Here is a 15,730-nt window from a genome sequence, read left to right as displayed (position 1 = left end):
AGTTCAATATAGGCCTGACAACATACACTTATAATTCTAACATTCAGGGATTCTGAGGCTGGAGAATTACTAATTGAATACCAACCAGAGTATAGGGTAAAACCACATGCTTGCAAACTTCCCAACCTTAGGTCAGAGCTTCATACCCCATGTAAAAGCTTGCTGTGCATCCAATATGCTTCTTGGAAACAGGGTGGGGGCAGAAACAGCAAAGTCTTCAGATGCTTCCAGAGCAGCTAGGGCCAGCAGCCACAAAGAGATTCTCCCTCAACTAAGATGAATAGGCATGGTCCAGACCCCAAGATCCTCCTTTGACCTCCACACATGTACCTGTACTTGTCCCTGCCCCAAATAATTAACAGGATACCAAGAAAAAGACTCTATTTATGAACAACAGCAGTTAACAACAACAATAACCAAAGGCAATAGTCATTACACTAAGACTATAAATAAGTATTTCCAAGCCAGGCGGTGGTGGCGCATGCCTTTAATCCCAGCACTCGGGAGGCAGAGCCAGGGGGGTCTCTGTGAGTTCGAGGCCAGCCTGGTCTACCAAGTGAGTTCCAGGAAAGGCACAAAGCTACACAGAGAAACCTTGTCTCAAAAAACCAAAAAAGAAAAAACAAAGAAAAAAAGAAAGAAAAAAGAAGTACCTCCTTATTTTAAAATGTTCATTTTTCTGACTCTGGTATTTTTTATATTATTTTTCTTATTTCTATAAAATTTTTCATTTTAGGTACCAACCACAGTTCTCCATTCCATCCTTCCTCCTGCTCCGCTCCCAGGCCACCTTCCAAATCCACCACCCCCAATCACTCCTGAAAAAGGGTCAACAAAGCTTAGTACATTCAGTTGAGACAGGACCACTACCCTGCTGCATAAAGGCTGAGCAAGGCATCCTACTATAGGGAATGGACTCCAAAAAGTCAGCTCATGCTCCCAGGTCGAAGAGAGAAAGGAGGATTATATGAGCAAGGGGCCGGTGGGTGGGTGGGGGTGGTCAAGATCATGATGAGGAAATCTACAGAGACAACTAAACCAAACTCTTTGAAACTTATGAACTCTAGACCAACAGCTGCGGAGCCTTCATGGGACCTGACTAGGCCCTCTGTCTACAGGAGACAGTTGTGTAGTTGGGTCTGTTTGAGGGAATCTGGCATTTTAAACATTTATGTAGTCAGTGTCATAGCCTAAATATGCAGAAAGGTTCATTCTGGAACTTTATGTGAGAAACATACTTCAGTTTGGGGAAGAGAGTAAGAAAAAAAGCATATACCCAGACCTTAGAAGCACACACATACATTCATTTTAAGTAATACAAGAAAGCTAAGACACTTTTTCCAGAGTAATTTCCAGTTGTTTTTGAAAGAAGATGAAAAAATCAAAACAAAAATTCACTTATTCCTTATTCAGACTTAAAAATAAATATAGCCAATTTTCAATTTAATTATTCAGAATTTTATAATTTCTCAAGATTATAACCTACAAATAAATATTGAATATATAAATATAAATGATATAGGAGATCATAGATATATTTTACTTCAACCTGACTTACATTATTTTGAGGGGAAGTTTATTAAATATCTGACAATAAAGTACCTAGGTAAGTTGATTAGTCTTTATTTTCAGCATAATTTGCTTTTAAAAGCCATGTAATCAAAGTTGTACTATTTATCAATCATGGGTGCAGGGAAAATGTGAACCCATGTACTAATTAAAATTCTATTATAGCTTATAACCACTTATAAGATGAAATAAATTTTTATTTGTGAAATAGCATAAGCCAAAAGTGTTATGGCACTACAATCACTGTTTCAGCATTCCTTTAAGATGCAGACAAAATAAAATCTCAACTTTCATGGCTTTTACACTCTGACATAAACTGTGGAAGATCTCTGCAGAGATAAATTCGACCACTATTCTAAACAAATTACCTCCAAAGGATCAAACAAAACTACATCACTGTGGATAGTCAAGTGGGACCAGAGAAGGAAGATAAAACAGAATGGCAAATTCAAGACGTAATAAATCACTGTTGTTACCTAATGTCTGCACTAGAGCAACAAACTTTCTCATCCAAACAAAACATAGATGGAAAAGAACAATATGAAAAGAATTTCTTAGTCCAAAAAAATTATCATGTCAAACTATAGTCTAGATACTAGTGATGTTCATTTATATGTACATATAAAAACAGTCACAAAAAGAAAGGACATATGATAATGCTGCATAATAGTTCAGGAAAATTCCATCCATTATGAAGAATAAACCTTTGAAAACTCCTTAAACTACAGAACATGATTCTTGCCAAGATTCCATTTAAGCAATATTACTTTAACCTTCTGTTATTTCTGTTCATGTACACAGAATTAATAATTTTTGTTTCCAGGGAAAACAATTGTTTGAAAATTGTACAACCACTAACTATAACAAATTTAGCAATCTCATTTTTTATTTTCACAGATCATGTTAGGAAGAAAACTGCAAAATGTCAGATTAACATTTCAGAATGTATTTGAAAGTAACGAAGGGAAACTGATTTAGTTAGCAACGCTAAATAAAACAGACAATTCCTACAGATGCTTTCCCTGTAAGACATTAAGTAAACAGTGAAAATGGCAACCATTTTAATATAATAAACCAATCCTTAACTTACTTCTCTGTCTGAGTAAAGTTTCTGCTTGACAAGACCCCTGGTGTTTTAGGTAAGTATTTTTCTGGTCAGAAATACATGTATTTTTAGAAGCTGATGGTATTACATGGAATCACCAATGTGTTTTCTTACTGCCTCTTGTGTCTTTTCTTCTTGCCCAAATGATGAACTGTATCAGTCTGAATAAAACAACTCTATTTTTGTCCCCAGTTTGTCAATATCAAGTACAAATGCTTCAGTTAGATTCAGTAGAGTGCTAAAACAAAACACTCAACTTACTTGCCACTGTTTCATCAGTTCTCTGACTCCCTTGGAGTCTTCTAGAAGTTTCTCCTTCCGGGAAGCATCCTGGAGGACATTTGCAGTTGTTTCAGCTTCTGTCATCCAGGAAAGAAACTTCTCCAGGTCCAGAGGGAACTGTTGCAGTAACCTATGAGTTTCTTCCAAAGCAGCCTCTCGCTCGCTCACTCTGTAAAGGACAAACAGGCACATGGGATTCACAATCATCAGGATGGTACATGCAATGAACTCAGTAAAATGAGCAAAGATGGTGTGTTCCTGAAATTCTCCATTTAACCAACAACCAGAATACTGTGCATTTTGCTTAATATTCATTTCTATTTCCTCTAAAGGCTTCCTTCTTCTTGGAGGAAAGCATACAAATGGAGCTATTAAAAATAAATGACAATGGGCTGGGGATGTGGATCAATGGTATAGTGTTCACTTACTAAATTCAATGCCCTAGGTTTAATCCATGGGAACTCCCTAAAAAACGGACAATAATTATTCAATTGTCTTACTTATCCAGAGGGCCTGGGAGGCACCCAGGCTGTGGGACCCGGACCTGTCCTTAGTGCATGAGCTGGCTGTTTGGAACCTTGGGCTTACACAGGGACGCTTTGCTCAGCCTGGAAAGAGGGGACTGGCCCTGCCTGTACTGAATCCACCAGGTTTAAATGAATAGCCAGGGGAGTCTTGGCCCTGGAGGAGATGGGAATAGAGGGGAGGGGATGGGGGGAAGGTGGGGGGGGGGGCGGGAGGGGGGAGGACAGGGGAACCCATGGCTGATATGTAAAATTAAAACACAAATATAATAATAAAAAATGGACAATAATTAAAGATTCCTATAGAAATGGACACACACAGACATACACACACACACCCTGCAGATAGATAGATAGACAGAGATAGATAGATAGATAGATAGATAGAGAGAGAGAGAGAGAGAGAGACTTAGAAATTTTGTTCAAAAACACTAAAATATCTTCCTTTCAACCTTGAGTTTGTGCTGGGCAAAAAGCTTATTTTGAGATACCACAGAATTTGAAGTTAAATTTCATATGCAAAATCTTCAATTCCCTTGCCATGCCTATGTTTGATATGAAACTGAGGCAAGAATTCAAAAGATAAAGTAACAAGGAAGGAAAATACAAATGGAGGGTTGGGAGGTGAAGGACAAATTGGAGGGCTGGATTGGAAGGTGAAGAAACAATAAGACTAGAAAGAACACGTTAGACAGAAATAATTGTGCAAATTATCTTCTTGCCAAATAGTTACTTATTAAAAGTATTTTTTTAGGTTCATATTGCATTACCTGGTAGCCTTAGACTGAGGATATTATCCAAAAGAAAAATGTTGCATCAAGCTGAAGAGTAGAAACTTACAAACCACACAAACCAATGATTCAATTCCTGATATCCTTTACCAATTGTGTGTGTGATATGGCTTGTTAATAATTTCTCTGATTTCTCATTTCCTGTTCTTCATTATCTACTGCTATGATGAGCATCAAACTTCACATAATGTGACTACTTATTATTGGTAATAAAAAATGTTAGTTTCTCTGCCTATATCTCATTTTCTAATTTTCCAAGTATTTTTTAAACTGGATGAAACAAAAATTTCTTGTGATAAATTTTTAAATCATACTTTCCAATTATACATACACATATGTATATACATTTATACATATTACATGTAATATGGACATACATACATACAAATGCCCTGAGCATTTGTAATATATGTAATAGTAATAGCTCAGGAGGGAAAATTGCCTTAAGCAGTAACAGTCCCATCAAAAAAGATTCAGGTAAATTTTTGTCTTCAATGAGGAAATTAGTACTCTATCTAAATGCCTTATTTGCCTTCTACAACTACACAAACACTTTCTGGGACTAAACATAAGCTAAAAATGGATTTCAAAAAATTGAACACTTGAATATGATACACACTGCTTGTTAAGATGTGATTGTCAATAATTATGCAAAACTGCAATTTATTTTAGCAGCAACTTTATCATGGGATGTGCAAAGCAGGCAATAAACAACTCCTGCCGAGCTGGCGGCAGCAAAGCCCCCAGAAGAGCTGTGTATTCATCATGGATGAGGTTTTTGCTGAGCACACAGTCTTTCACAGTGTAGGCTCAGCGCTCATACTGGATAAAAATCTTCTGTCTGCATTAACTGGTAGAGGAGAGAGTAGGTTTATGAGGATACCACTATTGGAAAAACATGAGCAATGTACTAAGCTATTTATCACCTCCTAAATAAATGTTAATACTATACAAGTAAAAGGTACCATGGGGTTCTGGTTGGGCAAAGTAGTTAAATCTGAAACAGCTACAGGGCTAACCTGGACTGTAGCTTCCCTAGGTTTTAGATAAAATGTCAATCCAAACAGAAACGCCCAAATTGTGATCTGTTTCTTAATATTTCAGAATTCAATGCCATTGTCACAGCTCTGGGAATCTGGATATGAAAGTTGGGCATAGAGTATAAAGGGAAGCTCTTGAGTAAGTGCTGACAATCTACTGATATGATTTGGAGAAGAGGTAGTTTACAGCCTAAAACTCATGATAGAAAGAAACTGTCCCAATCTAGAATACAAGGCTGGTTAAGGCATTGACTTATTTTTGAATACAGTCCAATTTCAGATACAATAAAAGGACCACATGAAAGGATGAAGTTTAAGAGATTAGATAGTGTGCATTTATTTTATTCTCTGTGTCATCTCCATGCTGAGGGGCACTCCATCCATCTTAGCTCCTCTGCCCTTAAACTAGAAACACCACTCACCTGCTTCCATAGCAAGTAACTAGTATCCAGACAATGTGATTTTCAGCCAAATCCTACCAGCAGTTTTCTGCTTTGTAAATTAGGCCCTTAGGGAAGCAGAGGCACATTTTCAGGACAGTAAGGCACCATTTTCTTCAAGGATACCCTTGTGGTCTGAAATATTGACAACATCAGGCAGAATATTTTCTTATTCGGGAAATATTTTAAAAATAATTCAGTGGAAGCAACAGCAGAAAATCTCTTCAAATGAGCTATTTTTCAAAGCTGTTGGGTCACAACTGTTGTTTCCTGCTTCTTCTGTGGAGGTTTTAATGACTACAAGCTCACTCCTGGGTCCAAGGCATGTACATTGAACTCCTAAGATTGAATAGTGTCAAGTCTACCTCCTCCAAAAGTCAAGGGTACTTAATCTCTATACTTGTGCATTCAAATTAGGTCTAAATGTATCCTCTAGTTTTTAATTTTCTCCAACCATATGTCTTCTGAGGGCTTATTTGATAAATAAAAATATAAAAATAATGAGAATCATAAGGAAATAAAAGACTGGCTAAGAAAAAAGACTACAAACATGGATTATTTTAATGATGTTCTATTTATGACATGCAATTCTATGGACCCTGAAGACAATTTTGCTGGAATTTAAAGGTAATGATGAGTATATATATATATTGTAAAATGGCCTTTAAACTGTAATTTACTATATTAAGTGTTTCTATATAACAAAGCTTAATTATCAGTATTCCAAGTTTATAATGCATGGAAACAGCTAAGAATTTGATGGAATAAAGAATTCGTATTTTCTCAAGGATTACTTTCTAGTGCTAAGACCTCCTCTCTTAGTATATAAATAAGGGTGGTGTGGAACGGTGGTGTCAAGATATGGCTCATGGACCAACAGTTCCAGAAGCAGCATCTGAGAACTTATTAGAAATGCAAATTCTCCGGCCTCGGGCTAGATCTACTGAAAGAGGAACTCCGTGGGTGGAGTCCAACCAGCTGTGTTTCAGCAAGCCTTCCAGGCATTTCAAACACATGCTAAAGTTTGAAAAGCACTTCTGCTAGGACAAAACTTTGAGTACTGTGTAAGTAGATGCTGGGGTATGCTGCTCAGATACATGCTTGAGACTGGTAGACTTCTTGCCCAAGTTTCTTGGAGTACTGCTGGCTGAAGGTTCTTATAGGTCAGCATTATTTGAGAATAGGACACAGTTAAAAGAGCCACCTGCTCCAAAGTAGCTCCCTTCATCCCTGAAGCAGGCAGAAGCCATTGTGAGAACAAAACAGAAACAAGAAAAATACACCATTCAAGTGGATGGGAGACCAAAACAGGAAATAAAGACCTTGCATGTTAAGAGTTCTGTTTGCAGTTAAGACAGTGAAGAATAAGTTCCTGTTTGTCCCATGTCGATTTGACCCATCTGCACCTGATGTGCTTGATCACATGTGGGCAGCAGGTATGTGGCAGGAAATATGTCAGGATGCGCACTTGTCCTTGATTGGATGTCTTTGGAAGGTCCACGGGCAAGAAGATATGCTTGCTCCTGATTGGACCTGATTGGAAATATAGTGGCCCTGTGGCTTTTCCTTTTTAAGACCCACAAAACCTGACTCGTGGATATTTCCTGGGAACCCAGGAGTAGACCTGGCCAGAGTCCACCATCCTGGCCAGGATTTAATTAAAGCTTGCTTCAAGCTTGGTTCAAAATTGTTGAATGTGTTTTCTCTCACAAATCTTATGATTAACACCATGTACTGGCATACATTTGATCTCTGATATGTCTGACTCTAGTGCATCAACTCAGGGCAATCCTGAGGGATAGATACCCTGGTTCCTCACTGGGGTGGGGTGGCGTGCAGGCAATGGTTTGCAGTCATACTCATGCTGCCTGGCTTCTAGTTCTGCCTTATGCTACTTACTTTCCTTCCAGAGCACACTTCTCAGTAAAATTCTGGACATTAACGGTTTTCTTAGAATTATATGAAGAACTAAACACCTTCTTATATAGATTGTGATCTCTGAAAGAGATAATGGCCTTCTGAACTATCAGTTAGTAAAAAGAGGGTTTGAAGGGGCAAAATTCTGGAGCTATGAAACATAGTGCAAAATTACATAAGCCCAAGAAAATGCTTATCCAGTCACAACTCTGAGGAAAGGTGACAAACCACAGAAAGCATGCCCCCCATAGCCATTACAAATAAGTTCCCCATTTGTCATTTTATACATACACACAGACTCGTGTGTGCTCATGCATGTGCATACACACACACACACACACTGCTGTATCTGTATAAATCTTTAAGCCATCACATTTTCTATGATGTTGAAATCACAACTTTGATGTAGGATAATCTTAATACATAAAAACTAAGGAAAAAAAGGAGGAAGATTTGTTATTTTCTAAGGTAAGCCTGAAGAATTTAATATGTAATAGAAATACAGATGGAAAAACTTTCTCAATTATATTTCTGGATTAAAAGTATGTGTAATTGAACAAAATAAATGAAAAGGGTGAGGGGGTGCAAAGATTATATCATAGATAGGAGAGATGCTCCTAAAGCCACACCCTCCCTGGGGAGCTACTAACAGTTAATTGATACCGAGGGAGGGAATGTTGCTTTCTTCAATGATATGACCACTGAGAAGTTGCCCATATTCTAGTAAATAAACCTCTCCTCATGTTCATGCATGCAACTCCAATTAAACTTAGTGGGTCAAAGGAAGACAGGGAAGTTGGGAAGAAGGACTTCAGAGGCAGGGAGAAAAGAAGGTAATGGGGTGAGTATAAATCACAAAAATATTTGTATATATGAACGTATATGTTAATTTAAAGTTCTTCTTTCTCCTTCTTGTGTATGAATGAGACAAAGTTTCACTCTATAGTCCTTAATATACTGGAATTAACAGCATTGCTCAAATTCACAGCAATCCTCCTGCCACATCCTCCTCAGTGTTAGGAAAGCCACCATACATATATTAAGCTGAAGTTAAAATTTTCTGTAAATATCATAGTCACTATTTCTATGCTAATTAATAAGTTATATTTCAATGTTAAATCCAGGTTTTTAATGAATTTGCAAGATTTTTTCCCTTTTTTCTCTTGCTCTCATTGAGAACAAACAAACAAACATCTGTTTTTGAGACAGGTCTTACTGTGTATTCCTAGTGGCCTGGAACTCCTCAGGAAAACCACACTGGCCTTGAACTCAAAGAAATCCACCTTCTCCTGCTTCTTGAAGAGCTTTGTTTGTTTAGCTCCACTCCCCCCACCCCATTTCTTTCTTTTTTTCTTCTTGAGGTAGGATCTCATAGCCAAAGCTGGCTTTAAACCCACCATGTAGCAGAGACTACCCTTGAAATCCAGGTTTCCTGCCTTTGCTCCCAAAGCTTGGGATTTCAAATGTAAACTACTATTACTGCTTTTGCCTCTCTTTTCCTTTGCTTCATTTTAATTGATAGTTTTTTCCCTCTCAGTTATTCTGGCTGGTAAGTGGATACTCTTTTAATCTGAACACCTCATTTTTATTTCCACATGTGAATTAACATCTCATTGCCACATTTACACATGAATCTATTACATGTCTATTATGTGGTAGGATATATGTCTAATATTGATGACATAGAATTCACTATGCTTTAGACTTTTACCACTTTATATACTCAATTCTTGTAGAGGAGTAAATAGGTACGAATGTAATTACACATCCTATGTTCTAGGGCTATAAACATTCTACAGGCAATCTATACTTTATACTATGGCTCAAATGTACCATATTTGAATGCATTCATGAAGTTCTATCCCAATTTGCTCAACAGGTGATAAATGTATCACAAAATTCTTGTCTTTTTCCATAAAAAAAAAAAACTGTGAAAATCACTTAGTTTTGTTCCAGAATGCAGTCATAGACGTTTGCCCAATTGAACTGTTCTTCATAAAAAATAAGAAACCTTTGGATTAACAGTGTAAATGACAGTTTGTTTCATTTTTCTGTCAAAAAAGATATAGGGTTATATCTTACACCTTGAAAACTAAGTTTATCTAACTATGAAGACGGATGTCCTCACTGGAGTAATGCAAGTACAAGGAAGGCTATGACTCCTGACCCTCACATGCAGGCATGAATGTTACTCTTTTGTTACTTTACAATAACGAAAGTATTTTGTTACTTTTGTTACAGGATTATTAAAACACATTGTAAAAGACACATACAAAGATGGTACATTATCCTCATTATAGAAGAAAACATCTAGCTGGTTTTTGCTTTAAAAAAAAAAAAAAGGTCATTTCAATGCAATTTGCTGGTTTGTTGTTCAGCGACCGCCATATGAGTTAACGAGGCTTTCATTCCTTCTCTCCTGAGGTCTTGTACTAAATTACTCAAACTCTCCAGAGTTAATTGGAAACCACGACCTAAATGTTCCCAAAGTATTGCTGATTAGTTCTCAGAAAACTCATTCAAACCTTTCATCACCCCAGACACACAGGATGATTTTATAACACGTGCAAGTAGCAACATACTTGCACAACAAATCGATTAGTGCTCCAAAGATAAACCACAGCTTTGAGCATAGTGATGTGCTCTTTCTTCAATAATACAGATACTTTGTTTAAAAAAAAATCCTGGACTTTTACCTTTCTATAGAAAGAGAATTTTAGATATGATCAACAATGAAGAGAATATAAAAATAGATACTGTATCTCTTTCATACTTTTCCCACAATGAATGCATTTAAAATTTATAATTTGCAAATTATATTATTAGGAAAATATCCATAATTATGTACTTTCCATGAAACCACTGGAATATTGCTGCAAATGAAAATTAGGTGATAAGAGTAAAACATGTTCTCCTCATATTATGCATTTGATTTGACTTGTGTTTCTTTGTCATTAATAACTGAGAAAATTGGCTAACTAAATAAATGTTGATGGTATTATGAGCAGCTACAACATGCACATATATTTCTCTAAATTACATTGGTAAATAAATTAACATTCTTTAGTTTGTGATCTGCATTTTTATTTTTGTACTGGTACAATATCAAAAGATACTATTTTGGAAACTTGTAAAAATAATTTCTGATGAAATTCATTATTTGTATACAAACACTCAAAGTACTGCCTTGGAATTTATAATATTGAAAAGGGCCTTCAGAAAAATTCAGATACCACTACTTTGCAGATACATACAAAATTAGATTAGGGCTGAGTTTACTGTTGGAAATAATTTCTATTCGAAATGATATGAATAGCGTGTATCTTTAAGGTTCTGGTTACTTACAGTGTTAATACCTTTAAATTTTAAAATATGACAGACAACAATAAAGTCTTGTTATTTCTCCTAAAAAGATATAGAGAAAATAAAAAGTGGAAAAGGCAGAAGGATGACACATCCCACCATAGCCTGGGCTCCATGCTATATATTTAAAAGAGCCCAGATTATGGAGTGAGACTGGAGACATGTGGGAAAGGGGCATTATACAAGGAGGGAGACCAAATTAAAAGTCATGACTAGGATCAGTTCTTTAAAGTCTCCTAAGACCGTGTATTTGAGCAAATATATATCCTCATCTATGATAACTTATGGAGAAACAGAAATTTGTATTGTTAGATATCAGTTCTTAATAACCAGAACATGGTAAAATATGGAGGTTCAATTTTCTAAGATGAAAAGACAAAATCATATTTGAATCAAGTAAGTCTCTAAAATCATTATCATCCAAAAGAATGAATGTATAGCAGCACACTATCAGCAGAATATGAAAATACCAATGATTTCATAAGGACTCCTAGAAGATTAAGTTATGTTGGATAAATATTTGACTTCAAATACCCAGATACTTAGCACTCCTGCAATTACCAGTGCAGTTTGGAAAGAGTCCTTGATATTTACACTCAACATTTTTGGGTATAGTATTTTGCAATAAAGTGGTATTTTATTTTATCTAAAGCATGTTCATATATACATTAACTTTGATGCTTTAAATTACTTGATAAAACTAGTTTTATTATTTTGAACACTTTATGAATTACAAAAAGGCCTTCAGGGTGGCTTAATGAGTTTCCTTAAAAGACCCCATTCAAGCTATAGCATACTAAGACACTACTTCTTAAAGGGACTTGTCAATCTCACTACAAGACAAACATAATGAATAATATAAATTATTACTAAATGATCCTTTGTTTTTGTGGTTATTGTATTAATTAGGATTATGGTATATGTGTGTAGACAAAATAATTTTTTCCCCTTAGTTTCAAGTACCATCTAAGAGACCTGTTAAAATGAACATTGTACTTTGGCCTCAAGATAGGCTTCAGAATTTTATATTAAATCCAGGTATTAAAAATAGGCAGTAATAAAATACTTTACTTCTTACTAAATAATAGAAAAATTCTAGAACATACTTTTGTGGCCTTTTTATAATAAATACATATTTGAGAAAATATATGAGAAAAATCTAACATGGAAACTAAACACTTTAAAATAAAATAAATACATTTGTATATGGCCAGTAGAGAAATGAATTAACCTCATGAAGTGACTAAATCTTGGTAGATTTTAAAAGAACAGCCCTTCTAATTTCAAACTTATTATGATGGCTCAGATATTATTTATAAGAAGAAATGTAAGATCACAACAGCACAAGCTAATTAAATGTATCAAAATAAAGATTAAAGGTTTCTTCATCTCTTACTTTTAATTACCAGGGAGAAAACAGCATCTAAAAAGATCAGGATACTTAAAAATTCATTGATGCCCTTTACAATATCAAATAAGATTTGTAAAGCATTTTATAAATTGAGGATTTTTTTTTTCAATTAGAATTGAAAGACCAAAGGAAATGCTGTACTTGGCTTCAAGGATTCCCTGATACATTCACTGCTTATCATAGTGTTTAACAGTCTTCAACATTAACTTGCTGTAAATTCCATTAAGGCAAGGATTTACACCATTCCTGGCTTTTATTAGACATGCAATACATTCAGATAAAAATCAATAAACGTATTATGAACTAGACACAATTTCTAAAAATAAGGCCAATGATTCTTATTTTTAAAAAATCTTAAATTCAATTCCTGATGTGGATGCATTGTCATAATTATTTAAGATTATTCTTTTATTAAAGAAAGATTATTTGTAGCTATTGTTTTCGTTACTGTGTGGGAGACCCTCTCTAATTTTTACCCCAGGGTACTCCTGAGGAGGGAGAAGTGAGAAATATTTAGATAGATAGAGGGAAGAGAGACAGAAACACAGGGTAGCTCGGGAGGGTCTGGATCCTTATCCACCTGCCCAGCCCCTTCTGTATCTTCTAAAGGGCTTTGTAAAGGAATGCCAACAGGCAGGGCAAAAGACCTCCCCTTACTAGATTAAAGCGTACCGCACATCCAAGTGCAGACCTTCCTGGTAACCATGCATGTGATCAAGCAATCCTCTAATGCAGCCCTGCTGGGTAAAGCAAGCTCAGATCTCACTAGGAAACCTTTGTGGCCCTCCACATTACAGAAAACTCACTCTAAAGAGATTTATAGTTGTAATGGACGTGTTTACACGTGAGAAGAGGCTTTGCTTTGTCTAATTGCTTGCTCTTTCCCCCTAGCAATAAAAGAGATATGGTAGACTGATTAAAGAGATTTGGTAGACTGATTACTAGGCAACACATTGTATTTAGTTGTTAAAGGCTGATTATCTGTTGTTCTTACCTGAATATTGAAAAGAGACTACACACAAAAAGAAAAACTCTTGTCAAACTTAGCTTCTTATTTTGGCAAACTTTCAGAATTCTTACAAGTAGAATCCTGGTTCAGAGACAAGTTATAAACCATCCTGGCCAGATATTAATTTTCTTTCTTACCTAACATATCTGTGCCTGCTCTGTCTTGTACTACCCATAAACTGGAAGGGCATCTTCTCTGTGACTCTATTCATGTCCTGTCAAAATTAGCCAGTGTGTCAAGGATGCACACAAAGTCTTGTGGCACAGCACCAGAAATACACTTTCACCTGTTGACACTGATCTGTTCACTGATATCATTTGTCTATCAGCATGAAATAGTTTCTAACCCATCCAATTTGCCATGCATTCATCTAGTACTTCTCTAACATATTCACGGGAATGTATTGAAAGACCCTGTAAAGAGGAGAAAATGTGAACAGATTGAATTTTGCTGAACTACTGGTCTAAAAATATTTCAACAAAAACTCTTTTTCCTCTGAAAGATGTAGATAATAGCTTGTCATTTATCTCTACACACATGTCTCTGGTTTTGTTTTCCTAAATCACCTGGATAATGTTTATAAGAAGTTAGTTTGAATTTTTCTTATAACCTCCACCTATTTAGAATTTGGGATAAGAGGCAATAATAATATTCCCTATGCTTTATACATGCAGTATCACTTAATTTATCAACATGGTATAAACTTATATAGCTATGGGTGGGATATTACATTATTATTTCTACAGACCATATTGTTCAATAAAGGCTATGGCAATTGACAGAATGTCACTGACGACAGAATTTTAACAGATATTCTAGACACACCAACAGATCTTAAAGCTTTGTTCATTTCATCCTGTTTTATAAATGTAACAACCATATCAATAAAAATATATTATGTTTTAAGAAGATAGTTTAATTTCGTTAATTTCCAGATCAGTTTTTATCTGGAAAAGTAAACAAATGTCACAGATAACAAAATAAAAAAGTATTCGGGAAAATAAGGCAAGAATTTTGACTATATCAGTAACTGAATAAAGTTCTTGGAATTCAGCAGAGAGAAACTTCCTGAACAACAGGAAAGATTGAGTTAAAATCCCAGAGCTCACTGAAGTGTCTCAGTAGAACTTAATTATTAATTATTAATCATCTTAATACCTAAACATGGGCATAATTTAATTTTACACACAAATACAAAACATTCTTTTTCTCATGGTGCTAACACATGATATAATTTTCAGGAATGTGACCAACTGCTGTAAAAATTCAAAGGATATTTTAGTTTGTGGTGTTGAAATTATAGAATTTCAAAATGAAATTTGTGTGGCTAGCTATTTCAGTTGTTAAGAGCACATACTACTCTTGTAGAGGACAAGAATTTGGTGGTTCCCATAACCCACATAGGAAAGATCACAATTTCCTGTCACTCCAGTTCCAGGGGTGTCAGAATAATTCTTTTGGTATCCATGGGTACCTGCATTCACATACTCACACCTACACACAGACACACAAACACAGAATTGAAAATAAAACTTTTAAAAATTTGTCATGAGGGCTGGAGAGATGGCTCAGAGGTTCCTCTTCCTGAGGTCAGAGTTCAATTCCCAGCAACCACGTGGTGGCTCACATCTGTAATGAGATCTGGTGCCCTCTTCTGGCCTTCAGGGATACGTTCAGGCAGAGTACTATATACATAATAAATAAATAAAGCTTAAAAAACATTGTCGTGAGTTGTTCACCATTTTCAAAAGTTACTGCAACAAACCACTGTCACTCTGCATTTGTGAATATTGCATTTATAGTATCTACAAAGCTATCTTCTGTTTTGGTGTAATGCTGTCTTAATAACTGCATAATAAAATATATATTATTTTATTATAAATTATACATTCTCTCTTTAAAATCCTCTTTTCACATGTGCCCCCACAAAGATTGAGGTTCACCCTCGCAAACTATGTGCTCCAAAGTGTTTTTTGCTTTATTTGAAAAGGTACATAGGGATAACTAGTTGAGAAGTTTGTAGGCCACTGACAGACAACCACAGGAAAACTTTAAGAAGAAGGCTATCACACAGAAAACAAATAGAATTTAAAAAGAGGAAATGAGGACATTTGCCTTCTGTGAACCCAATCTCTGATCCTCACAGCTCCATAGAGAAAGAAATAGCATTTTAAAAATTGCTCCCTTTTACAGCCAGCTGTGACTTTCGGTGAATGAGAGGTCTACTTCATATAGGAACCTGAATTAAAACCAGCCAGCCCTTTAGTCAGTTCAGAGCC

The 15,730-nt window shown here is 35.7% G+C and overlaps 1 protein-coding gene across 4 annotated transcripts in view; it reads right to left on the bottom strand.

Annotated features, from left to right (window-relative positions):
* Dmd (dystrophin) overlaps positions 1-15,730 on the bottom strand; it is a 1,920,150-nt gene that overhangs the window by 493,013 nt on the left and 1,411,407 nt on the right. For all 4 annotated transcript variants that reach the window (XM_036174407.1, XM_036174408.1, XM_036174405.1 and 1 more), the window contains one exon: positions 2,936-3,125. In XM_036174407.1, coding sequence (XP_036030300.1) covers positions 2,936-3,125 — 190 coding nt within the window. The remainder of the gene's footprint in view (positions 1-2,935; positions 3,126-15,730) is intronic.

This window comes from Onychomys torridus, chromosome X (genome assembly GCF_903995425.1).
Source record: "Onychomys torridus chromosome X, mOncTor1.1, whole genome shotgun sequence".
NCBI classification, from domain to species: Eukaryota; Metazoa; Chordata; class Mammalia; order Rodentia; family Cricetidae; genus Onychomys; species Onychomys torridus.
The sequence above is the reverse complement of the archived record's forward strand: the minus strand, read 5'-3'. Positions and strand labels throughout refer to the sequence as shown.